The following is a 27699-nucleotide window of genomic DNA, read 5'->3' on the forward strand; positions in this document are numbered from 1 at the left end:
ACCCCTTCATCTTGTAGATGAAATGGCCAAACAACTGACTGGCCAAGTCAGAAATAAAACTATGGCTCCTCACTGCTCCACTGTTCTTTCCATCGCACCACGTTGCCTTACGCATTAAAAAGAAATCAATGGATTCAAATAATTTTATTTTGATTGTATTTTGAAGGTAAATTTGGCTGCCCTGCTAGGACATATTTTGGCTTCAGCACTCCAGGAGGGAAATAATTGCAGTGAATCAAGACCAGAGATTGACAGGCTTTCCTGTCAATGAGAGAGTCTAGACATGGACATGAGGACTCAAATAGTCAAAACAGTTATAGATGTTTTATTTATGTGAAGTTCGGCCCCTGAATTTACTGGAAGTACCACTTCTCCCCCATTTTCCTCTCTCCTGCTTCTAACTCTAACCTAGCACTCCATACTTGAGACCACAGAAAATCTACAATTACACACACCAACTGAACAAACCCATTCCCCCATTGTGCCTTTGTAAGTCCCTCACTTTTGCCTGGGGAAGGGATGGGGATGTGGGGAGGAGAAAGCAGAGAGGAATGGTTATTTCCAGATATACTCTGCCTACCAGGCTATGAATCTTTGCCTTCAAGCCATCCAACAGCCACCTTTCACTGTATTACTCCTAATGGCATCTGGTTATAGAACTAGAAAAGACAGACAAATTCAAACTGAAACCAAACCCAAAAGCTTAAATCCCACAAGTTATCTGTATAAGAGCTGCTTTTGAGTCCCCAGTATTGAGGGGGAAAGTCTTGATCAGCTCTCAGACTTAGGCTCAAAGAGAGCCTTAGCAAATCAAAGCACTTGCCCACTTGAGGGAAATGGGCTTACTTCAGAATCAGAGAGCTAGTTGGGTTGCTTCTCAGGATTGATAGTTCACATGGTCACCTATTCAGGTACAGTGCAGTAAACATCGTGGCTTATTTCTAGGATTGAGCTCAAGGAGATGGAGAACAAACCACCTATGGAGACCATTGTAGAAGAAGGTAGAAAGAATAGACAAAGGAAGTACAAATTAAAAGACCAGCCAGACAAAGAAGAAGGCATCAGAGGTAGGCCAATGATTCTGGGTATCATCTGTCATGCTTTACTGCTTAAGAGTCCAGCCATATTGCTTAGTGACTTCTATGCCCCAAATAAAGTTAGATTCATGAATAATCACTGTATTATTCTTTCTAACAAATATCTTCTTTTTTTAGATCATGGTTTTTAAAGTTATTTATTTTTAATATATAAATCCTATAATCTCTTTCATAAACATTCATCGAGGAAAAACTACCTATGTTAATATAATTCCTAAAAAGTTATATTTCTTTATTCTAAAAATATAGGAAAGTTCTAAAACAACATTACTAAAAAAATTACATAAATATAATTGTACAATGTAGCACATATGGTAAACATTTAAATATTTCTTAATCCAAAAGAAAGTAAATAATTACAGAATATCTGCTAAATACTATGACCATGCTGATATTTTATATATGTTAATTAAATCTCATAAGGCTCAGGATTTTTTCAAGTAGCAATTTTTTTTTTATGGTAGCCAAACAGGGTTTATTTTAGCAATGTAGAGATCGTTTGGCATTAGGAAATGTATTATAATTATACAGTTCATCAATAAGAAAAGTAAATCACCCAAATCTAGATTCTGAAAAGCATTTGCTAGAATTCCACATCTGTTTCTGTTTTTTTTTTAACCTTTAAAATTGTAGGAAGAGTAGGATAATCTCTTTTTAAATATTACTGTTATTATTTTATTTTTTATTATTAACATATAATGTATTATTTGTTTCAGGGGTACAGGTCTGTGATTCATCAGTCTTACACAATACACAGCGCTCACCACAACACATACCCTCCCCACTGTCCATCACCCAGCCACCCCATCTCTCCCACCCCCCTCCACAACATCTAACAGATATCTTCTATTCCTGGAATCTTATATCTCATCTTGACCACTTTCTGACTCTCAGGCTTTTAGACTATGATCTCTCTGCTGGCTCCCCATTACTTAAAGAAGCCAAAATTCAGATGCCTATGGGGTCCAGGCAGATAATGTAAATGCATGAAGGGGGTTCGATAGGGCAATATGTTAGCATAGATAATAATTTTTATGAAAAATGGAGAATGGTAATTTTACATCTTTGATATTTGGCTTAATAGAAGATAGTTGGATTTTTATGTCTATGTCTTTACTTAATCTGTTATGATGTGCTGACTTGGTTGAAGCGCATGATGAAAGTCCTAGGACTTCAAAGACTTTTTGAAAGGGTCCTAGAAATCCTTAGGAGTTTCCATACTACCCTCTGAAGACTTCCTCTGAGGGATTGTTGCTTTGTGGGCAACACACTAATTGACAGTGAAGCAAAAAATGCTGATTGGGCCAAACAAAACGTATCAGTGGGTAAACACTGGTTTGTGGATATTAGTTTTGCAACATGAGGTCTACACAACTACATGTAAACTTTTAGCCTAATATTCACATGCTTTTGTGTTTTTAGCCTCATCTGTCACTATAGACTCCTTCTCTGAGCAAAACTGTTCATATTCTTCTAACATGTCTTGCCCTTCCCTGCCTTCATGCTTTTGTTCTCTTTTTCTCCTGCCTACAATGTCCTTCCTTTTCTTACAGTCTCTCCCAATCCTACTCACTTCTCAGCATCCTTTTTACATCTCACTTCCTCCATGAACACTTCTCTCATCACTGGACTCTGAAGTGTCTTCTTTCTTTTCTCTGAATATGGCAGACCCTTAAAGATGGCACCATCATTTGGGATATAGACATTTTTCATCATTGTCCTGAGTTGCTATTTATGCAGTGTATGTAAAGCACTTAGCATGGTTGACATGTAATAAGACCTCCACAAATGAGAGCTCTCATGTTTTTTCTTTATATCTTATTTTTCTATCCAGCTATAGATCTTCCCCAGTTTAATGAGGGGGTTATGTTCAGATTAACCCATTATAAGTTGAAACTATCATATTAATACACATAACCTACTGAATAGTATAGCTAGCCTATCTTAAATGTGCCATCTAGCCTACAGTTGGGCAAAATCATCCAACACAAAGCCTATTTTATAAAGTATTGAATATCTCATGTAATTTATTGACCACTGAAAGTGAAAAACAGACTGGTTGTCTGGGTACAGAATAGTTGTAAATGCATTGCTTGTTTACTCTTGTGATCGTGTGGCTGACTAGTAGCTGCAGCTTGCTGTGTTGCCCAGCATCCCAAGGGAGTATTGTGCCACATATCACTAGTCTGGGAAAAGATCACAGTTCAAAATTCAAAGTACAGTTTCTATTGGATGCATATCACTTTTGCACCAACATAAAGTCAAAAAAATCGTAACTCAAACCCCATCGTTAAGGGAACTGTCTGTGTATCTACTGAAAGATCCTTAATGGCAAAGACTTGCCTCTTTGCATTTTCTAAAGTGACCAGCCAGTGCTTTGCATGTAAGAAGTACACAGCAAAAATATTTGTTTTAACTACACTAGGGCAAGGGACAATAATTTAAGATGTTTCTTATATAAAAATTTTTCCTGGTAAAATAATGAGTTTTAAAAATCAGTTAAGTATAAAACCACCCATTTAAAGTTAGAAGAAAACTTGGTTTCATTCATTCTACAGAGATCTTATCGCCTAAGAGACTTCGAGATAAACAAGCTATCTCCTCTCCCAAAATGACAAGCATCAACTTGCTGAGTAAGTTAGAGCAGAATGGGAGTAGCTGGAAGATTATGAACCCTGAAAGGTAATGAATTGGTATTTTATCTGTTGTATGTTACTAAATGTATTTTTGAGTTATATCTTGATGCAGGGAATTTAAATGAGTGTCCATTCATTTCTTCTTCCGGTAGTCTTGAGTACATTCTACCTGTTAGGTGATTGGGATAATAAATTCAGTCAGGGCTCACAATCTAGTGGGAAAGCCAGATATACATAGAGTGATAAACCATGATTCAGTAGGATACATGCTATGACAGAGGTGCAAACAAAATAGCACAGAGAAGGGAACATCTAAATCTCTGTGGATTTGGGAAAACTTCCCTTGTTTTCTCTTTCCTTTTCTTTTTTTTAAAAAGATTTTATTTATTTATTTGTCAGAGAGAGCGAGAGAGCAAGAGAGAGAGAACACGAGAGAGTGCACAAGCCGGGGGAGAAGAGGGAGAGGGAGAAGCAGACTCCCCACTGAGCAAGGATGTAGGGCTCCATCCCAGGACCCTGGGATCATGGCCTGAGCTGAAGGCAGACGCTTAACCGACTGAGCCACCCAGGCAACCCCCTTCTTGTTTTCTGAGATCCCCTTTGTTGTTTTCTGAGATCCCCCTTTTTGTTTTTTGAGTGCTTGGGTATTACAATATGCCACAGTTTCATATTTAGATCAAATTAGCTTTGCTAAACATGGTTGGCACTTAATAAGCGTTCTTTGAATGAATGGATATATTACACATCATGGCCATGTCTTCTAACAATGTTATGTCAAAAGATTTCTGTTTTCTTTTTTTCTCTTTGAGTAGGACACTTTTTAAGACCTCCAATCAGTCAACTCTATGCAAGTATTTATTGAGCATCTACTATGTACTTTGCACTGTGCTATCAACTTTGAATTTATTAATGTGTCACAATGTATCAGCTATCATATGTGTGATTTATGCACTTTCTGGGATACTAAGGTCATGTTCAAAACCCTAGGCACACTTGTTTTAAGTAATCTCACCATTATGAAAGAGAATTGAGAATTGAATGTCTTGTTCTTTGGAATTTAGTTCAGTCCAACAGACACTGAGCACCACTGCGTGCCCAGCATTATTCTAGACACTGAAGATACAGAGCTCTACAACGTATAAAAGACATATAAACTTGCTTTCAAACAAGAGTCTTTTAGGGAGACTGATGCTAAAGAAGTAACACACATGACAAAGACAAAAGAAAGTACAGAAACTGCAAAGAGGAGGGAGTAATTAATTGTTAGGGATTATTAGTGAAGGCTTCCTATTGGTATGGACCAAAAAATGGTTCTTGTGCTGATTACTAAAGTAATACATGTTTATCACAGAAATTTTTTAAAAATGAGAAAAGCAAGAGATCAAAAAAATCAGTCATAACCCCATAGAGGAAACTTTCTGCTAACATTATGGTGTATATTCTTCAGTTTCATGCATATACAATATATACATGTACTTATACTTGAAACCTATACACACATTTTAAGTACAACTGAGATCATATCATATGAAGCTTTGTTATACTCAACAATAAGTGGTAAACATTTCCCCATGGCTTTAAACATCTCAGGACATAAATAATTGCACATCATTTCATTAATTTAACTTTTTGTCTGACCATTCTGCTTGTGTATATTTAGATGATTTTTAGTTTTTTAAATATTATAAATGATACTGTTATACTGATACACATAACTCTCTGCACACATTTGAATATTCTATAGGATAAAAACTTTAATGTAAAATTTTCAAGATAAGAGATGAGCCCATTTTTCATGTCTTTGATACATGTTACCAATTATTCTCAGGAAGGTTGTATCCAATTATCTTCCCAGTAGCAGGGATGTGAGGGAGTGCTATCTTCTCCAGAGTTTTGTTAATACTGGACATTGTACCCTCCGATGGATTCCCACTCTTATCCAGGGTAAAAGCCAAAATCCTTGCCATGGCCTTCAAGATCCTGCCTGATCTCTGATCTGTCTCCTGCTTTTTGTCCATGATCTCATCTCCCTCTGGCCACATTGAGCACAGGCACAGTCCCACATCAAGGACTTTGCCCTCATTCACTCTTCCCATCAGATAATCTGATTATTATTTCTCCCTCACCTTATTCAAATGTCACCTGCTTGGTGGAACTTTCCTGGGCATTCTGCTTATGGTTTAATACTCCATCCCTCCAGCACTGTAAGGCATTTATCACCATCACACATACTACTGAATTCATTCATTTATCTTGTTTATTAACTGGCTGTCAGATCCTATCAGAATGTTAATTTCATTAGGACCAGGATTTCTTTTTCTTTCTTTCTTTTTTTTTTTTTAAAGATTTTATTTATTTATTTGATAGAGAGAGACACAGCGAGAGAGGGAACACAAGCAGGGGGAGTGGAAGAGGGAGAGCAGGCTTCCCGCTGAGCAGGGAGCCCGATGCGGGGCTCGATCCCAGGACCCTGGGATCATGACCTGAGCCGAAGGCAGATGCTTAATGACTGAGCCACCCAGGCGCCCCAATTTCTTTCTTTTTTTGTATGTTTTGTTCTTCACTGCATCTCCCATGCCTAAAACAGTCCATGTAGTAAGCACAAAACATTTTATAGAATGAATAAATTTTATCCTAGTTTCACAGAATTGGTAACTGAGACTTTGCAAGATGACCCAGCTTGCCTAATGGCAGTCAGCTTGTAAGCAAAAAAGCTGGATTTCAAACCCAAGTTTATTTGATACAAAGCATGGGTTCTTAACCTCTATACATATAGATTCTCTGGAAAGAAAAAAAAAAACCACTAAGATATTTTTCTTTCTCTTATATTTATACCTGTCTGTAAAATTATCATTGCTCATGTCAGACTGTTTAAACATTAATTAATGTTGCACTGTTTTTATAGCTTATCATCTCCAGGTTGTTTGAAAAATGACAGTGAAATGAAGCCTAAACTTTCTCCAGTCCCCACTTGCCAGGATCATAATAAGGCAGGACAGGTACAGTGTCTTCAAACAAACAAAATCCAATCAGAATCTTCCTCTGACTTCTGTTTCTCAATGAGAGTTATGGGAATTGCTCTTTTTTCATTGTATAGATATGGCTTATGTACTCAGGACCCAAAATTGGACTGTGATAAATCTATCTACTAGTCAAAATCTGTTAGGGTTAACAGAAGTAGGGTTGGGATATCTTTCTAATTTTCAGTTGCTACAAATACTTCTGATCAAATGAGAGTTCAGCAAATCCTCTTGAATATTTGTGGGGCCCACTCTACAAATCTCATTTTGCTAATTGTCATTAATACATCCTTTTATAAAGTATGTTGCTTGACATACTCAATCTTTGGAGAGCTTGTGAAGGGATTGTGAAGGAAAAAAGTAAAAGGCAATAATTTGTCTTCAAACCTGGTATTGTAGGAAATGTGTTATGTGTGTTTGCAACGAGCACAGCGCAATTCCCCATTGTACTACAGTGAGGAGAGGAAGAGGAGAGAGATAGAAGATGAGCGACTCATTCAGCAGTATGAAATCCTGAAGGATCAAGAGGCTCTCTTAAAACACGAGGTAGTTCAATGCCTCGATTAAAGAGTGCTTAACATGGGACAGTAGAACATGATTATAAAGTGCCATTTAAAACGCTCCATTAGGCACCTGGGTGGCTCAGTTGATTGAGTGTCTGACTCTTGATTTCAGCTCAGGTCTTGATCTCAGCGTTGTGAGTTCAAGCCCCATATTGGGCTCCAAGCTGGGCATGGAGCCTACTTAAAAACAAACAAACGAACAAACAAACAAACAAATAAAAAAACCCTTAAATATGTCTGTACTGTAACATATTTAATCATTTACTTACTGCTGGATTAAAACTTAGGTTGTATCCAGTTTTCACTAATAATGAGCAACACTGGGATGAACATCCAAGCAGCTGAATGTTTGCACCTGTCGCTGATTTCTCCCTCTCCCCCACCCCCAAGGATTGTATTTTAAAGGTAGAATTCCTGGATTTATGTGGTTTTATTTGTGCTTTCTAATAAGATATAATCAAGGCTTTTCCTTTTAAATTCATGACCTATCTAAGCAAGCAAAGAGAGAATGGCATGTTCACATTTGCTCTATCCAGATTTCTGTGGTCTCCAATAATTGACCCCACTGCTCTTTCTTGCATTTGTGATATCGGGTAACTACTTATGAAATCTTCCATTGCCTCTTACGATTACCATAGAGGTGCTGCCTAAAGCTCCAAAACAGGAAATAAAAAAACCTTCCCCAACCCACTTTTATAAATCTATGAAGACATCAGAGAGTACCATTGCCTCCAAAAGGCAAGTTTCTACCTTGGTTGGATTATTATAATGTAATAGAATTAAAATTTTAAAGGCTCTATGTCAATATGTGATCTTTTTTTCAAAGATGAGAAGTCTGGCTAATAGAGAACAAAATCAGAAAAATGCTGCCTACAATCTTGGAGTTGCTGAAGCTATAAGAATCCACAAGAATGAGAAACCTGAATTTTATGTGAGTCTTTCCAAAATTTCTATTGCCAATACCTGCCCCATCTGTGAATATATGGATCCATTCTCTGTACTGCAGGCTGTGCCATTGTTTAAGAGGTGAAATGTGGGTTGTGGCACTTGTTAATGATAGTAACTCTCAGCCAGGCCCTGGGGTGGGTGGTGGGGGGCAGTGTACTAAAGTAATGCCCCAGGAACCACAGATCTGCAGAGCCAGCATTACCTGGGAACTTGCTGGAAAGGCAGAATCTAGGGCCCCATCCCTCCAGAGTGGGAATCTACATTTGAATAAGATCCTCCTGAGACTTGTAGGTGCATTGAAGTTTGAACAGCCCAGCTGCTTAGATAGAGGTGAGCCATCTGCTTCACCACGGATTTAATGTTTTCAGTCACTGTGTGCCTACCTTTAATTTGCCTGAACCTTTCTCCCTTCACACCACTATCTAGGTGGTCTGACACTCTGGACATAACTCTAATAAAATACACTTTCTTTATTTATCACCAAACATCTATTGAAATCCTATGTGCTGGCCACCGTGTTCGTGGCTAGGAATACAAAGATGAATAAGGCAAGGTCCCTCTTGAAAGAGGTCTTAGGCTACTGGAGGAGACAGGTTTAAAATCCTGAGTGTGGTATAATGAATGTTATGATAAATCTTTGAAGAGGGCAGTGTGTGAGCAAAGAGTCACTTGACCAGACCAGAGATCTGGGGAGACTTCCTTGTATACACCAGTTAGGTAAAGGAGGGAATGGAAGGAGAACCTTCCAGGGAAGGGTGGCAGGGAGGGAGGAAGGAGACATGATACTTTTGAGATTTAGGCCTGATTCTTTTCTCTTCTTACATAAAAGTTCCAGACTATGTTTATTACTGCCTACTTTGTGTATCCTCTTTGATATATCTGCAGATATCTTAAAAAGACCAAAACAGAACTTTTGATCCCTCTCCTCACCTGTTCTTCTCTTAGCCTCCCCATTTCAGTAAGTGGCATCACCAGGCAGACAGTTGCACAAACCCAAACCAAGGAGTGATCCCAGATTGCTCCTCCTCTGTCTCCCCCATCCAACCATCCTCAAGCACAGTTGCCTTTACCGCGCAAATGTACCCAATCTTTTCACATCCCTTCATCTTCAATGCTACCACCCTAGTACAAACCATATTATAAAGCTCAGCTTCTGAAATACTTCCCTAATTAGGTTTGCTGCTTGCCTTCTTCCTCTTTACAGTCTATTCTCCACATCGCAGTCAAGTGGTCTTTTAAAACTTAACCCAAACATATCATTCTCCTGTTTAACTGACTGAGCCACCCAGGTGCCCTATCATTCTCCTGTTTAAAACCTGTAATGGGGGGCGCCTGAGTGGCTTAGTCGTTAAGTGTCTGCCTTCGGCTCAGCTCATGATCCCAGGGTCCTGGGATCGAGCCCTGCATCGGGCTCCCTGCTCAGCGGGGAGCCTGCTTCTCCCTCACACTCCCCCTGCTTGTGTTCCCTCTCTTGCTGTCTCTCTCTCTCTCTCTGTCAAATAAATAAATAAAATCTTAAAAAAAAAAATTTAAAACTTCTAATGGTCTCCCACTGAGTTAAAGTAAAATCTAAACTCTTATCTTGACCTATGAGGTCTATATGGCCCTGCCTTCCTCTTTGAGCTTACCTGCTACTTTCCCCTTGCTCATTGTGCTTCAGCCATGTAGACCTTCTTTCTGCTCATTAAACATGCCTAACTTGTTTTCATTTAGTGCCTCTGCACTTTCTGTTCCTTCTGTATGGGACACAGATTACCTGATATTTGCAGCAGAGGTGATTCAGTCAACTTTACTGAAAAGCCTTCCCTAATAACCAACCACTTTAGCTCTGTTCCCACCCATTTGCTACGATAAAGACTTCATAGCACTTAATCACTACCTTAAATTATCTGATGTATGTTCACTTGTTCCCTGTCTCCTGTACCAGAAGGCAGGCTCCATGAACCAGGCTCTCTGCGGATCTCTGTCTGTGTCTAGAATGGCCAGGCCCAGAGTGGGTATTCAGTTCTCCCTCTTCCCACATCTGCTCAGTCCTTGCTCATGCTTTTGCACTCACTCAGAACTCCTTCCTTCCATCTGTGTGTGGTGCTAGCTCAGGACCTCCTCCATGACATTCTTTTTCATCTTTCTCTCAGATATGGGGTTTTGTCTGTTCTGCTCAGATTCATCCTTGAGCACACTCCCATTATTCCGTGGGTTGTCTCAACACTAGCTGGTCAGTGTGTTGAGGACTGGGCAAATACTATAAATTAATAATTGATTTTAGTGTTCTGGATTACCACTTTTATCCTTTGTTCTTTTTGGTATTTTAAAGTAAAATGCATTGCTTCTTCTTCCTTCCAGAAATCTTTCCTGTTTGATAAACGGCCACTCAGTCCTGAGATTAATGCTTTTAAACAAGAAGAATATTCCCAAAGTCTCCTGAAACAAATGGATAACAGATGGGAAAAGGAAATAAAGCAAAGACAAAACAGAGAGTTGATGGACCGCCTAGAACAAGTGCAACTCACAGAGGAGTGAGTCTAGCTGACAGGCCCTGAAAAATGGGTTCAGAATTTTCATGTGAAACTTATTTCCATGTGGGATTGATTAGCACAGCTGTAACCGACTGAGCAAACCAACCCAGCTAGCCACCAGTACCACAGCATGACATTTCATTAGAAAAATGAAAAAGCTGTTATTATCATGACCATTAGAGTAATGATTAGCAATCTATAATTAATGATAGAGTATCACTTTGTATTGTTTTGTGATCACTAATACTGGCAGATGGAGGAAGGGACTTGTCTTGAACAAGCAGCATTCTCAGCTATTCCCAGTTGATCTCAAAGCAAAGCTGGGGTTTTGTTGTAAGTAGGGGTGTCCCACGGAAGCCAGGGGCAGGAGTGTATGGGGGACTAAGAGGACTAGAACCAGGGACTAAAAAGTCATGTAAGAAATGCTTTCCTTCTGCTCACACCCACAGCTCCTTGGTTGACATCATCTTTTTTCCAGCTCAAACTTGGATGAATGTTAGTCTCAATTACAAATTTTCAGGAATGAGAATCTGATTGGTCTTGCTTGGGTTGTCTGAGGCCTGGGATAGGGTCAGAGTTCAAACATGCCTAAGGGGGTCACACTTCTACTACTGAGGTCAGGAGAGCAATTAAAGAGGCTACTGTAGTGGGAGAGAGACTCCTAAAACAAATAGTAAGCTAGTTTTTGTGACCAAAAGATTATTTTTCTATAAAATATATATGGTCCATTATACTTGCTTTATGGATCATGTGGGTTTCCTGTGGGTTGCAAATAGCAGAATCATAATTTATAATAGGAAAGATCACTTTTCTTAAAAAGGAATCTTATGGTGAATCATTTTATAGAATGAATAGACACTTCCTGCTTTCCTGTCTAGATTTTTTTTTTTAAAACACGAGGGGTGGAGGAGTACCTGTTTTAGTTGTAGTGAATTTGGACAAAATGGTCAATCCCTTGCTCACATCTGTCCTGTCTGTCCTGTATTCAACACATTGTCCACTAGCCTATGGATCTGTTACTCCTTTCTTCATTTCTTTGCTCCTTCCATTAAAATGAAAGCTCTAGAGGAAGTATCACTTTTTATTTACCAGTCTCTCACTCCTATTGATGCTTAGGAAATAGGTTTTAGTGATGTTAGTCTCTATTACCAGAGACAGTAACACACTGTGCCCTCCTCTTCTCTTATTCTTAACTGCCAGACTTGCTGCACAAAGAGCCCAGTATATAAAAGATAAGATGGAAGAAACACAGTGTTATAAGAGAGCTTTGGATGCGCAGGTAAGCGCATTTTTTTATTTTTAAAATTATGCAGTGCTTCATTAGCATTCTAAAAATATGTATAAGAACTGTCATGAGTAGCCTTATGTGTTACCCATTTGGCGGTTTGGGGGCCCTGTTCTTTCCTCGAAGGGATTGGTGTTTTACTGTGCTGTGGTGTCGTGCGTAGTTTATTGCCTGCTAGAATTCTGGTCTGCACGATGTGTGTCCCTCTTTCAGATGAAGAACAAACCCCTGCAACTGCCCATGTTTGAGCCAGACTCTTGTGAGCCCATCTTTGGTAAGGATGAGGGTGAGCTGATGGTGGAAAAGCGCAAGCGAGAACAGAATTACATGAAGCACCAGCTGGAGGCCGCTGCCAGCCACAAGAGGAGAACCATCCTGCAGCAGCTGGTGGAACAGAAGCGGGACTTACAGATGCTTCGGAGGACACAAAAAGAGTAAGAGACCCCAGATCTTTCTTCCTCCTCCTCCTCTCCTCCTCTCTTGCTCCCCTCTCCAACTTCCCATTTTCTCTCTTTCTCCTACAACAGCACAGAAGCAATAATAATAGTGAGCACAGTGAGGAGTAACTGTGTGCAAAATATTGTTCTAAGCTTATCAAGTCCTTCATCTTATTTTGTCCTTACAGTTCACCCTATGAAGAAAAGTTATTGATTAAAAAAAAAACCAACCGACCAGACCTGATCCTACCTCTCCCTCCAGTTACCTCTCCATATTTCTCCTTCCCTTTACAGTACAACTTCTTAAAGAGGTGTCCAGATCCATACTATCCATTGGAAATACAGTGTGAGCCACAACTGTGCTGTTGTGGTACAAGCCGGGGTGGGGGGGAGCGGGGTGGCAGAGGGAGAGGGAGAAGCAGGCTTCCCGCTGAGCAGGGAGCCCGATGCAGGGCTCGAACCCAGGACACTGGGATCATGACCTGAACTGAAGGCAGACACTTAACTGGCTGAGTCACCCAGGTGCCCCTCAATTAGACACCGACATGAAACTTGAGCTCCTTCTCAACTTCCAATAAGCCCCCTTCCTTCAAAGAACTGTTGATGTAGTGAGCGGTACTTATCATGGCCGGTGAGGGGGTGGTGAAGGTGGCAGGGTGGGCAGGGCAGGACTGGATGCTATATCAGTGCAAATATCTTTAAATTCAAACACCAGGCACCCAGTTTCTTTCTTTCTTTTTGATTTGATGAGTTTATACATTATACTATGTTCACCACAAGTGTAGCGACCATCTGTCCTGTTACATTGCTCTTACAGTATCATTGACCGTATTCCTTATGCTGTGCCTTTTATTGCCATGACTTATTCGTTCCATAACTGGAAGCCTGTATGTCCCACTCCCCTTCACCCATTTTCCCTGACCCTCCATGCCCCTCCCTTCTGGCAACCTTTCAGTTTGTTCTCTGTTGATTCTGCTTTTTGTTTGTTTATTTGTTTTTTTTAAGATTCATGTGGTATTTGTCTTTCTCAGTCTGACTTATTATTTCACTTAGCATAAAACCCTTTAGGTCCATCCATGTCTCAAATGACACGATTTCGTCCTTTTTTATGGCACTGTAATATTCCATGGTGTGCATGCATGTGCGTGTGTGTGTGTGTATATGTTTGTGTGTATATATATACATATGGATATATATATATACTACGTTTTTCTTATCCATTTGTCTATTGATAGATACTTAGATTGCTTCCATATCTTGGCTATTGTAAACAGTGCTGCAATAAATGTAGCGGTGCAGATATCTTTTCGAATTAGTGTTTTCATTTTCTTTGGGTAAATACCCAAAGGTAGAATTATTGGATCATATGGTAGTTCTATTTTTAATTTTTCGAGGAACCTCCATACTTTTTCCATAGTGGCTGCACAAATTTCCATTCTCACCTCCACTGCACAAAGGGTTCCTTTTTATCCACATCCTCGCCAACACTTGTTTCTTGTCATTTTGATTTTAGTCATTCTAACTGGTGTAAAGTGATATCTCATTGTGGTTTTGATTTTCATTTCTCTGATGATGAGTGATGTTAAACTCTGTCATTCCCAAGCTGTATGACCTGGGCCAAAACACACGTGGGGTCTTTGAGCCCTCATTTCCCTCACATGAAAAGTAAGGATAACATACCCCCCTACCTATCCTTACTCTGAGAAGGATGTGAGAGTATGTATTTGAGAACACTTTTGGAAACTGCAGAGCTCTGAACAAATACGAACTGTGGTCTTGGTTATCTCTCTTGTTGAGCTCTGGTCACAGACCCCCCCTTTTCTGTATGGGTCAGATCCTTCTCTTCCATTTCTATATCCTTTCCTACTTATTCCAGATTCTCTTACTTATCTTCTCTCTCTTTTTTAAAAAAGATTTTATTTATTTGACAGAGAGATAGAGAGAGCCAGAGAGCACAAGTGGGGGGTGTTGGGAGGCAGAGGCAGAGGGAGAAGGAGAAGCAGGCTTCCTGCTGAGCAGAGAGCCCAATGTAGGGCTCCATCCCAGGATCCTGGGATCATGACCTAAGCCGAAGGCAGATGCTTAATGTGCTGAGCCACCCAGGCGCCCCTCTTACTGATCTTCTCTTTTCCAACTTCCCCGTCTCTAGTCCATCTCAAGATGTCATCTTAGGTCCTCCTGTGGCAAGTAGAGGGTCACTTTCAGAGGGGATAATTGGGTCAGTGTGATCTAAACAGGCCTGATAAAGTATTCTTTTTCTTTAAATTTTTCTGCTTTTGTTTATAAAAAATAGAACAATTCATGTTCATTAAAATAAGTCAATTGGTGGAGACATTAAAAAAAGGTTAATAATCTCCCCCAGCCTTCTATATTTTTTCCCACTCTTTACAAATATATTCAAACAATATCCACATATATATTTTCCTTCTACTTTTGTAAATGAAAATAAGACCTATGAGATTGTATACGTTACTCTGCAGCCCAGTCTTTCTTTAACCTAATAATGCATCATTAATTTATTTTTAGGTCAGTACATAGAAACAAAATTCATTCTTTAATGACAGCATAATATCTACAACATGGATTACTATAATTTAACTTTTGCACTATTGATGAAGATTCACTCTGTTTCCAGGTGGTTTGCTATTACAACGATTTTTGCATTAAACATTTTTAATATATATCTTTATACTGGTTCTTTTGTTTCTGTTGGATACAATCCTAAAAGTGGAGCTGCTGGATCAAGCGTATGGCACATTTTAAATATTACCAGATACCAGCAGGTTGCTTCCTAAAAATGTATGGCAATTTGCTTCCACCAGCAGTCGTGTGAGAATCCTTGTGGCCTCCCCCGTAGCCCCAGTTCATTTTCTCACTTGCTTGGCATCTAAGTTAAACTGACTTATAAAACTCCCCTTTTACAAAGAATACAATAGTAGCCAAAAAGCATTTGAAAAGGTGCTCAACATTACTAAGCATTAGGGAAACGCACATCAAAACCAGAGTGAGGTAGCTCCTGGCTAACAAATGGCCTCCATACTCTGCAACGTGCGCAGGTAAGCCTTCTTCAGCACTAGCTGTCCTCCTTTGTCCTGTTTGGAATAGACGCCATTTAGCATTTAACTAGATTTTGTCTCTTCCAGGCAAGAAGTAGTTCATGTTTTATTTAATTTTGCTTATCTGAACCTGAGAGACAGGGATTTTCCACTCCAGTGAATAAAAGTAGCCAAGTAGGATGGCGAGATTGCAAATGTAGCTGTGGTTTATATCACACGATTTAATAACTTAACTCTAATCACATATCTATCCTGGAATGCCAAGTCTATGGCAGTCTGAATGAAGTAAGCAGTTAGCAAACTGTTCACTCTTCCCCTTGCAACTCATTTATGCAGATGTAGGAAAACATCTTTTACTGTTTGAAATGTATATATCACTGTAACATAGTTAAGATGGCTATCTTTTCTTCCCCATAGGGCTTTATGAAAAGAAAACATATGTTTGAGGAACAGTGCCATAAGGTTTCACAAGTGCAAAGATAAAATGTGCTCTCATTTATCTTGTATTATAATATCTGTGCAATGTCCAAATCAAGAATAATTAAAGATTTTTCTTATACCACATGCGCCATGAAACATTTAATAAGTACTTCTTTTAGACTATTCAAAAAATTAGAAAGGAAGAAAACTGTCTATTCACTGGTAGACAAAACCATTAAGATGGAATTATGTTGTAAAAGGGAAAGAGAAAGAAAAGCAAAAACAAAAAAAAAGAGAGAGAAAAATACTACCTCATACCGGTTAGGATGGCTACTATCAAAAAACCAGAAAATAATAGGTGTTGGTGAGGATGTAGAGAAATAGAAACCCTGTGCACTGTTGGTAGAAGTGTAAAATAGTGCGGCCACTGTGGAAAACAACATGGCAATTCATCAAAAAATTAAAAATAGAATTACCATATGATTCCCTAATTCCGCTTCTATGTATATATCCAAAAGATTTGAAAGCAGGATCTTTTTTTTTTTAACTAAAAAAGTTCTTACTTTATTTTATTTTATTGTCATTTCAGTGTAGTTAACATACAGTGTTATATTAGTTTCAGGTGTACAATGTAGTGATTCAAGATTCTATGCATTACTCAGTGCTTATCAAGATACCCTTTACCTATTTCACTCATCCCCCACCTCCCTCCCTCTGGTAACCATCTGTTTGTTCTCTGTAGCTAAGAGTCTATTCTTAGTTTATTTAGTTTTTTTTCCCCCTCTTTGTTCATTTGTTTTGTTTCTTAAATTCCACATACGACTGAAATCATCTGGTATTTGTCTTTCTCTGACTGGCTTATTTTGCTTAGCATTATACTCTCTAGCTCTATCCATGTTGTTACAAAGGCCATGATTTCATTCTTTTTTATGGCTGAATAATATCCATTGTGAGGGTGTATATATATATATATGAAAATGTGGTATCTTCTATATATATACCACATCTTCTTTATCCATTCATCTATCAATGGACACTTGGGGTGTTTCCATAATTTGGCTATTGTAATAACACTGCAGTAAACACAGGGGTGCATATATCCCTTCAAAGTAGTGTTTTTGTTTTCTTTGGGTAAATACCCAGTAATGCAATTACTGGATTGTAGGGTAGTTCTATTTTTAATTTTTTGAGGAACCTTCATATTGTTTTCCACAGTGGCTGCACCAGTTTGCATTCCCACCAACAGTGCACAAGGGTTCCTTTTTATCTACCTCCTCACCAACACTTGTTGTTTCTTGTGTTTTTGACTTTTAGCCATTCTGACAGGTGTGAGGTGATATCTCATTGTGATTTTGATTTGCATTTCCCTGATAATGAGTGATGCTTGTATATTATTTCATTTAAACTTTGTAATGACTGTAAACACATCTTTTCATGTGTCTGTTGGCCATCTGTATGTCTTCTTTGGAGAAATGTCTGTTCATGTCTTCTGCCCATTTTTTTACTTGGATTATTTGTTTTTTTGGTGTTGAGTTGTATAAGTTCTTTATATATATTTTATTTTGATGTAGTCCCAATAGTTTAATTTTGCTTTTGTTTCCCTTGCCTCAGGAGATATATCTAGAAAGATGTCATAGCCAATGTCAGAGAATTACTGCCTGTGCTCTCTTCTAGAATTTTATGGTTTCAAGTCTCACATTTAGATCTTTAATCCATTTGCAGTTTATTTTTGTGTATGGTATACAAAAGTGGTCCAGTTTCATTCTTTTGCATTTTGTTGTCCAGTTTTCCCAACACCATTGGTTGAAGAGACTATCTTTTTCCCATTGGATATTCTTTCCTGCTTTGTCAAAGATTAATTGACCATATAGTTATGGGTTTATTTCTAGGCTCTGTATTCTTTTTCACTGATCTATGTGTCTATGCTTGTGCTAGTACCGTACTGTTTTGATCACTACATCTTTGTAATATAACTTGAAGTCTAAAATTGTGACATCTCCAGCTTTGTTTTTCTTTTTCCAGATTGCTTTGGCCATTCAGAGTCTTTTGTGGTTTCCATACAAATTTTAGCATTGTTTGTTCTGGTTCTGTGAAAAATGCTGTTGGTATTTTGATAGGGATTGCATTAAATCTGTAGATTGATTTGGGTAGCATGGACATTTAAACAATGTTTGTTTTTCCAATCCATGAGCATGGACTATCTTTCCATTTGTTTGTGTTCAATCTCTTTCATTCTTTTTTTAAAGATTTTATTTATTTATTTGAGAGAGAGAGAGGGCATGAGTGGGAGGGGGCAAAGGGAGAGAGAGAAGCAGGGTCCCCACTAAGCAGGGTCCATCCCAGGACCCTAAAATCATGACCTGAGCTGAAGACAGACACTTAACCAACTGAGCCACCCAGGAGCCCCTGTGTTCAATGTCTTTCATCAGTGTTTTATAGTTTTCATAGTACAGATCTTCCACCTCCTTCATTGTTTATTCCTAGGTATTTTATTCTTTTTGGTGCAATTGAAAATGGGATTGTTTCCTTTTTCTTTTTTTAAAGTAGGCTCCATGCCCAGTGTGGAGCCCAGCATGGGGCTTGAACTCATGACACTGAGATTAAGACCTGAGCTGAGATCAAGAGTGGGACACTTAACTGACTGAGCCACCCAGGTGCCCCAGTGGGTCTGTTTTCTTAATTTCTCTTTCTGCTGTTTCATTATTAGTGTATAGAAATGGAACAGATTTCTGTACATTGATCAGTTCAGGTAGGGTTTTTTTTTTTTTTGGTGGAGTTGAAAGCAGGATTTTGAGATATTTGCCCTCCCATGTTCATAACAGCATTCAGTAGCCAAGAAATGGAAGCTGTCACAGAGGGATGAATAAACAAAATGTGTTATACATATGCAATGGAACATTACTCAGCTTTCAGAAAGAAGGAAATTATGACATGCTACAACATGGATGAACCTTGATGACATTATGCTAAGTAAAATAAGCCAGTCATAATAAGACAAATATTGTATGATTCCATTTCTGAGAGGTATTCAGAGTGGTCAAATTCATGGAAACAAAGTAGAATGGTGACTGCCAGGGGCTAGGGGGAGGGAGGAATGGGGAGTTGTTTAATGAGTATAGAGTTTTAGTTTTGCAAGATGGAAAGAGTTCTAGATATTGGTTGCACAACAATGTAAATATACTTAACACTATGTATCTGTACACTTAGAAATGTTTAAGATGGTCAATTTTATGTTATGTGATTTTTACTTTCTTTTTTTTTAGATTTTATTTATTTATTTACTTGAGAGAGAGAGTATAGCAGGGGGAGAGGGGAGGTGCAGAGGGACAAGCAGACTCCCTGCTGAGCACGGAGCCTGACACTGGGCTCCATCTCAGGACCCTGAGATCATGACCTGAGCCCAAGTCAGGCACTTACCGGACTGAGCCATCCAGGCATCCCTATATGGTTTTTACTATTAAAAAACACAATGAAAAGGAAAAAAAGGTTATAAGAGATATAGATAGATAGATATATGTAACAGGTACCATTCAGTCATTGAGCTCCCATTGTGTGATAGGCATTGGCACTTTTTGTATATTATTTCATTTAAACTTTGTAATGACTGTACAGTAGCTGAATTGTTGAATCAGTGCTCATTAGAGGAAAATGTGGCCATGGTCTTTTAGGACAAGTGAACCAGCACAGAGTACATTGCTGATTTTTATCAGAGCATCCTGACACCTAGTGGCGGTTGCTGCCTATAACACAGAGCCCTGCAGAATGGGCTAAATCAATGGTCACATTTAGTGAAGTCCTTTCTAGACCTTAATGAAAACTGAAGGTAAGAGTTTCAGTCTGGCAAGAAATAGACACATATAAATAATTTGAACCAGGTTTAAGATGATTCACAACAGCAGTGGCTGAGCATCTGGAGACCAGTAATAGAGACACTTACCATTGGGAATTCTGGGGCATGGTACTTGAAGAGAGAGACACTGCAATCACTTCTTTGATATTGTGACCTTCACCAGTCTCTCTCTCTCTCTCTCCCTTTTTTAAATCTTCTTCACAATGTTAAGTATTTTCTTGATTTCATTTTCCTTTGCCAGTCACTTCTGTTTCTTTTCCCCTCTCTAGCCATTCATTTGTATTCCTGTCTACTTCGCCTTGTACCATGCCTGTAGCAACTCGTGGGCTGATTACTGACAGCTGGGAGACTGGAATAAAAGGAAAGAAACCTCAAGTATAGGAAATCCATTTGAGATGATTCTTCAGTTTAGTTAAATTAGCCTCAAAGGAAATTAATGGCTTTAAAGGCTGCATTTGTTAACTGGAAAAAGGTTTCAGTTCTGCTAATTTAAACCAGGATTGAAGATGAAAGGTCCTAGACCCATAAACTATTTGAGAGCTATGATGTTTTTAGTGTTTTTCTTTGTTCAGTGTTCTTGCCTTTTAGTATATTTCAAAGAGCAGTGAACAAAACCAGAATGTTTCTGTTTAATCTACCATGAGGGGAATGGGGCTCCCAAGGTCGGTGCCTGCCCTTCCCTGTATTGTGAATGGAAGCAGACCATGCTCTTCTCTCCAGGCACTTGGCGGACAGAAATGCTGAGCTCAAGCGGGTGAACAGAGTCAACCAGAGCTTGCAGGAGGACTGGAAAAGCAGTGCTGCAATGAAGAGGCAGCGGGACCTGGAGGAGAAGGCTTTCGAGCGGTAATTCCCGATTGGAACCTCCAGGGCTTTGCAGAGAAACTCCCTCTGCTCCTCGTGGACTTTCCTGAGATCCTGGCATGGCAGAGAGGTTTCCAGGGCCAACTTCAGGTCTTTGGTTGTGGCTGCCTAGCACCTCTGGTGGAGAAGAGAATTCTGGGTTCAGTAGGAGCTACTGCTGTGCTGTATTAGAAAAGCCTGTTACGGAGATGGGACTGGAGAATGCCTGCTGTATGTTACATACTTGCCATCTCTGCCCCGATCTTTGCCTCCGTTTAGGCTAGCTTTATTGTCATTTTGTGGAGGGTAGGGAGGCATGCGGTGGGAGTGGGGGGGAGGTAGGACTTCTCCTTGGAAATAACTAGTTGGAAATAGGGAGATGGACTTTCCATCTGAACACATCCAAGGCTGACAGAATGGTCATTTAAGGGGGTTGTGTGTAAGATCGGCAACTGGGAAACCGAGATGCCCACGATGGATCCAACCAAGAACATCTTCCTGACATGTATCAGATCCGCGCCCCCTGTCCCCAGCTATCGATCAACAATCTAGCGTTAGGGAATCTAGTCATGGCTTTGAGAATTAACACTAACTTTGGAGAGGCGGCTCATCTTTTTGTCTTACTTTTTTTCATTTGTAAGATGAGGAAAGCAGACACCTGCCCGACTTAAGCTAACAGAGGAGTTTTTGTGATCAAATAAAGAGAGGTTTGGAAGCAGGAGATGCCCCCTTGGCTTGAGCTCTGGGGAGCAGTGTGTGTGGGGGGGATGGCAGGTAGGCCGTCGCAGGTGGGTGGTGAGCACCTGGAGGGCAGGGAGCAGGTGTGACTTCTCTTTCCATCTCTTCTACTGCGCTGGTCTCTAAACTCGGCCCCCGGCGTGGCCTCAGGGAGCGCCTGATGATGACTGCTCGTCCTCCCCTCTCCGCAGGGCATCAGACAAGCTCTTCCTCCTGGACCAGTGTGAGAAGTATCGGCGCTGCAAGCAGTGCCAGAGGCGCACCTCCAGTGTGGGTGAGAGCAACCTGTGGCCCCTCAACAAGTACCTGCATGGCTCCCGATTGTTCGTATAAAACCCAAAGTTTGGATCCGTGGTTTCCTGGGGAAAATTTGTATCATTTCAATGTTTAGGTATGATGGTGAAACTACCTATTTTTACTTTAAAGGGAAAAAGTTATTGCACTGTTTTGGTGCTTTCAGGAGAGGATTGCTTTTTCACCCCTTAATGCATTCATACAGGCAGGGTCTCCCCTCTGTCTTCCTTCTGCCCCCACAGAACCCTGCTGCCACTGGGGGCTGGGAATGGGGGACCCAGCCTCATTCTGGCTCCCGAGGTGCTGCTGACCCAGCCCTGCCACTCCATGGTGTTGTGTAAGAAACTTGGTCTTTTCTTCATCTGTAATGAACAGTGTCCTAATAAATATTTTCTACATACCTGACTGTGCATCATGGTAAATTTTGCCATCTCTCCCCAGAGAACTGTATATGTGAACATTCCAGAGGTAAATCAGGTTATTTGCCACAAGTGGTCAGAGCAATGCTTTCTGAGTTTTCTAGTTGAAGACACACCTGGGACTTTGTTGGGACCTCAGGGGATCATACTCCCTTGGTGCCCTTCTTTCTTTTTTAAAAGATTTTATTTATTTATTTGAGAGAGAGAGAGTATGAGCGGGGGTGGGGATGGGGGTCGGGTAGGGGTAGAGGGGCAGAGAAAGAGGGAGAAGCAGGCTCCCCGCTGAGCAGGGAGCCTGATGACAATGTGGGGCTGGATCCTGACCTGAGCCGAAGACAGATGCTTAACTGACTGAGCCCCCCAGCTTGGTGCCCTTCTGGCTAACCATTCCATTATAGGTTTATGTTGGGCTAAGTGTGTGCTGTGAGGGGAGTCTGGCTGGCCTGCCAGGTGCCGCCGTCTTCTCTCATTGCTTCACCAGCATTCATGCTTAAGCTGCATGTGCTGTGGAAGAGGAATAGGTTCCTGCTAAAGGACCGATGTTCAGTTAAGGCAGGGGTGTTCTAAACCAAAAACCTCACTCATTTATCTTCATCCTTTACCTTTGCTCCATCTGCCCTGTCCTTCCACCTCAGGTAAACCAATGAACAAAGCCGAGTGAAGTCTAGATTTCTGAAATACAAAAGCTAGGAATACAGTCCCTTAGACTATTCACTTTCTGTCTGCCACATCTTTCTTAGAAAATGGGGGAAAGTATATGTGGTGAGACATCCAAAACATCGTTTATACCACAGGTACAAAATAAGAATGTTTGGAGCCCTGAATAGTTAAGGGGAAGGTATTTAGTCAAATTGATATTAAGCAAATTTTGTTGCTAATGTTGTCTTTGTCTATGGAAACAAATATGCTTACTGGGGACTGGAATTGTCTGGAAACTCTCCCCACAAGCTTCCTACATTGCCACTTCCGTTTTCTCAGAAGATCACTGCGTGCAGGACCAGTCATCACCAACCAATATTTACAACCATAGCCTTTCCCCCATACTTGCCTGACTTGCCTGAAGTCCATACCTGCTACACCCTTGGAGTACTTCTCTGTCTCAAATATCTAACAAATTACTATAATAGTGTTGTATTAATATATTTTAAAATATATATACTGCCTTGTTAAAGAAAAAAAGACTTTAGACAATTTTGATAAGTTTACGCTGTAGGAACTGAACTTATAATTTGTTGCCACTGGTAGCGGGTACTGACTCTTACTGTGTGCCAAGCACACAGCTAATTTTTGGTGACCTGGAGATTAAGATTCATCAGTCCCTGTCTGCCTTCAGAGCACTTACCGTGCAGTGCAGAGGTGGGATGTGACTTAGACAATCTCCATGTAACAAAGTAAGTACCTAATAGTGCTGTGCATTGGTTGCTATGGAAGAGCAAGGTGGAGCTCTTGTGTCAGTTGAGCCTGGCAAGGAGAGGGAACTCTTTTGGAGGAGATGAGGCCTAAAATGAATTTGTAAGGATAAATAGGAAATAGCTAGGTGAGGAGTGACAAGAGGTCATGACAAGAGATGACAAGGCTCTGTGTTCCTGTCTATCAAGACTAAGATGGAGACGTGGTTATATGAGTTAGGTCGTGAAACCAAGTATGTTTTTCTATCAACCATTTTAAGAGTCAGCCTGTATTATAGCCCATCATTAACACAACTGATTTCATATAATAAAGACAGGACAGTCTCTTTTTAGAAAAAGTCTTCATAATTTGGTATCTTCTTTACTGATATCAACTGCTCATCTTGTATTAGTCCAACCCTGTTATTAGGCCTGACTCAATCAGAATGTCTTTTCCTAAATCAATTTGAATTACTATCATCAAGTTCTGCCATTCCCATAATTATGGCACTGCCAGACAAGATTAATGTATCAAAAGTTTGTGGACTCTTTTGGGTATCTTATGAAAAATATGAACCTTTTCCTAAAAATATGTCCATTTTCGTGTACAACATTTTGCATACAATCAGAGGTTTCCTAGACCACCTGGACACAAGTTAAGAACTCTTACTCTGAATAGCTTTCCTTCAGTATCATTACAAGCTCAAGCTATCAAAAGTGAGTTAAGTGAGGACTTTGTTTATTGAAAATGCCCTTTCAGTTTAGAGAACTATGTCCATTTTTGTCTTTCTCTTTGACTCTTCATGAGAACAGTAAGATGAGAGTTAGGATAGCTATTCGAAAGCACATATTCCAGTATTTTTCAAACCCTCTGACTAAGACTCAGTAAAAGAAATATATTTCATATTGCAACACAGAACTCGTGCTCATATGTATAATTGAGATAAAGGTTTTATAGAGCTATGCTTACCCATCCATCTGCAATACATTCTGATAATTTCTATTTTATTTCATTAAAAGTTCTGATTAGACTGAACAAAATTGATTTAAAAATTCACTAATGTAAATAGATCGTAATCAGTCTGATAAACACACTTTTAATATAATCCTTCCTTCCACTGTGCTCTCATAGTAATGTGTAGTATGCTGGAATTCATTAGTGGTTAAGATGGTATTATAATGGCATTCAGCCTGGAGACTGAGGAATGTGTAGGCCCTATCTTGTCATCATAAGCCAACCTCCTTCTTCTGAGGTACCCCAAGAAAAGCAGGTAGCTATTTGCCAGCCCCCTCCAAAAACAAAAGCTTAGTCCCAGAACTTCTACTTCCAATGCATTTGAGGACCAGAGAGAAAGGAGCCAGAGATGAACAAGTCAAAACATATGCCCCAATGCCTAGACTGGGGGAGGCTGGGGGAGGCCTTAGAAATTTAAGAAAGAAGAATTACTAACTAGTTGCTGCCTCTGTCTTAATTTACTAGTCTGTGGGTAGAAGAAGAAGAAGTGGACTATACACAGGCCGTCTTGAATAGCTGTGCAGATTGGGCTGTGTACTAAGGTGCCCAGTTCCCGGTTTTCCATTGCTGCTGTAACAGATTACCACAAACCTAGTTGCTTAAAACAATATAAATTTATTCTCTTACAGCTCTAGAGGTCAGAAATCTGCAGTCTCATTGGGCTAGTCAAAGTGTTGGCAGGGCTGGTTCCTCTGAAGCTCTGAGAGGAGAATCCTTTTCCTTGCCTTTTCTAGCTTCTAGAGCCCTTCTTTACATTCCTTAACTCATGGCCCTTCCTCCATCCTCAAAGCTAGCAGTGTAGCATCTCCAAATCTCTTTCTGCTTCTGTTGTTACACTGCCTTCACTTCTCCTTCAGTCAAATCTCCCCCTGCCTCTCTCTTATCAACACAGTTTTGATTACCTTTAGGGCTCACCTGATACTACAGGATAACTTCCCCATCTCAAGATCCTTAATCACATTTGCAGAATCCTATTTGTCATAGAAGGTGACATGCACATGTTCCAGGGGTTAGGATATGGGTGTTTAGGGAGACCATTATTCAGCCTACCACAGGGTGAATGGGATCTAAAATTCAGCCCAAGCTCCACTCCATGCATCAAGCCCTGCATCAGAGGGCATGCAGTAAGACACTTGTAGCTACTGGCACTTTTCCCTTGGGTCAAGGCTGCATAACTGTGTCTGAGGGCTTTCTTAGGGGTTTGGTTGGGTGTGGTTTTGCAGGATTATGGAAGGATAGGAGGGGGAGAAGGAAGGATATTTTACAATTCATGTGTTAAAAGCTTATTACGGTTTTTTTTTTTTTTTTTTTTGTAGTGTTCTAATCCTATTTTGTAATGTTGTTTTGGTTTTTGCATTTTGTAGAGTCTTAAGTTTTGATATCAGGGTAATGATGACCTCATAAAAAGAGGTGAGAAATGTTCCCTTTTCTTCTATCTTCTGAAAGATACTGTATATAATTGGTATTATTTCTTTCTTACATACTTGGTTGAATTGAGTAATGAAGCCATCCACGCCTGGAGTCTTCTTTGCTGGGAGGGTTTAAATGATGAATTCAATTTTGGTAGGTTGCATCATGGACTCTCAGCTGTTGTTCAATTTATGGGCATACAGTTGTTAGTAGTGTTCCCTTATCCTTTTAATGTCTGTGGAGTCTTTAGTGAAATCCCCTCTTTGATTCTCAATATAAGTATTAATTTTTGTCTTTTTTTTCTTGGTCAGTCTGGCTAGAAGTTTTAAAAAATATTATTAGTCTTTCAAAGAACCAGCTTTTGGTTCCATTAATTTACCCTACTTTTTTTTTTTTTTTTAAAGATTTTATTTATGTGAGAGAGAAAATGAGAGAGAGGTCATGATCCTGGAGTCCCGGGATCGAGTCCCGCATCGGGCTCCCTCCTCAGCGGGGAGTCTGCTCCTCCCTCTCCCGCTCCCCTCTCTTGTGCTCTCTCTCTCTCAAATAAATAAATAAAATCTTTAAAAAAAAAATAAAGATTTTATTTATGTGAGAGAGAAAATGAGAGAGAGAGCATGAGAGGGGGGAGGGTCAGAGGGAGAAGCAGACTCCCTGCAGAGCAGGGAGCCCGATGTGGGACTCGATCCTGGGACCCCAGGATCATGACCTGAGCCGAAGGCAGTCGCTTAACCAACTGAGCCACCCAGGCGTCCCTACCCTATCTTCTTTTTCTTCTCAATGTGATTAATTTCTACTCTTTATTATTTTCTATCTTTTGCTTGCCTTTGAGTTTGTATCTGTGTCCTAATTTTTGCCTCTTATGAGGACATCAGTTCTACTGGATTAGGGCCCACTCTACTGCCCTCATTTTAACTTAATTTAACTTAACCTCTTTAAAGGCCCTATGTCTAAAATAGTCACATTCTGAAGCACTGGATGTTAGGACTTCAACATACAAATTTTGGGGAGTTACACTTCAGTCTATAACAGTGTATATTTTAGTCTTCATTCATCTGAGAGTGTCTTTATTTTGCTATTACACCTGAAGGGCATTTTTGCTGGAAATAGCATTTTGAATGGACTTTATTCTACTGTTTCTGGTTCCATGATTTCTGATGAAAAATTTGGCCTTTTGAAAGAAGGCATCCAAATGGCCAACAGACACATGAAAAAGTGTTCAACATCACTTGGCAGTGGAAATACAAATCAAACCCACAATAAGATACCACCTCACACCAGTCAGAATGGCGAAAATTAACAAGTTAGAAAATGACAGATGTTGGCGAGGATGTGGAGAAAAGGGAACCCTCCTACACTGTTGGTGGGAATGCAAGCTGGTGCAGCCACTCTGGAAAGCAATATGGAGGTTCCTCAAAAAGTTGAAAATAGAGTTACCCTACAACCCAGCAATTGTACTACTAGGTAATTATCCCAAAGATACAAATGTGGTGATCTGAAGGGGCACCTGCACCCCAATGTTTATAGCAGCAATGTCCACAATAGCCAAACTATGGAAAGAGCCCAGGTGTCCTTTGACAGATGAATGGATAAAGAAGATGTGGTATATATATACAGTGGAATATTATGCAGCCATCTAAAAATGAAATCTTGCCATTTGCAAAAACATGGATGGAACCAGAGGGTATTATGCTAAGCGAAATAAGTCAATCAGAGAAAGACAATTATTATAGGATCTCACTGATATGTGGAATTTGAGAAATA

General features: G+C 39.9%; 1 protein-coding gene across 2 annotated transcripts in view; it reads left to right on the top strand.

The window, feature by feature from the left end:
* Positions 1 to 22250, top strand: part of CCDC81 (coiled-coil domain containing 81) — a 43095-nt gene extending 20845 nt beyond the window's left edge. Inside the window, exons 6-16 of one of the 2 annotated variants that reach the window (XM_032393505.1) lie at positions 946 to 1067; positions 3656 to 3779; positions 6639 to 6732; positions 7153 to 7299; positions 8143 to 8247; positions 10608 to 10780; positions 11981 to 12059; positions 12279 to 12499; positions 20549 to 20674; positions 21601 to 21683; positions 21946 to 22250. In XM_032393505.1, the coding sequence (XP_032249396.1) occupies positions 946 to 1067; positions 3656 to 3779; positions 6639 to 6732; positions 7153 to 7299; positions 8143 to 8247; positions 10608 to 10780; positions 11981 to 12059; positions 12279 to 12499; positions 20549 to 20674; positions 21601 to 21683; positions 21946 to 22013 (1342 nt within the window). In that variant the 3' untranslated portion in view covers positions 22014 to 22250. Of the gene's footprint in view, positions 1 to 945; positions 1068 to 3655; positions 3780 to 6638; positions 6733 to 7152; positions 7300 to 8142; positions 8248 to 10607; positions 10781 to 11980; positions 12060 to 12278; positions 12500 to 20548; positions 20675 to 21600 lie in introns of both variants that reach the window. The other variant, XM_032393506.1, reaches the window with a different exon arrangement.
* The last annotated feature ends 5449 nt before the right edge of the window (positions 22251 to 27699 follow it).

This window comes from Phoca vitulina, unplaced genomic scaffold (genome assembly GCF_004348235.1).
Source record: "Phoca vitulina isolate PV1807 unplaced genomic scaffold, GSC_HSeal_1.0 scaffold74, whole genome shotgun sequence".
Taxonomy (NCBI): Eukaryota; Metazoa; Chordata; class Mammalia; order Carnivora; family Phocidae; genus Phoca; species Phoca vitulina.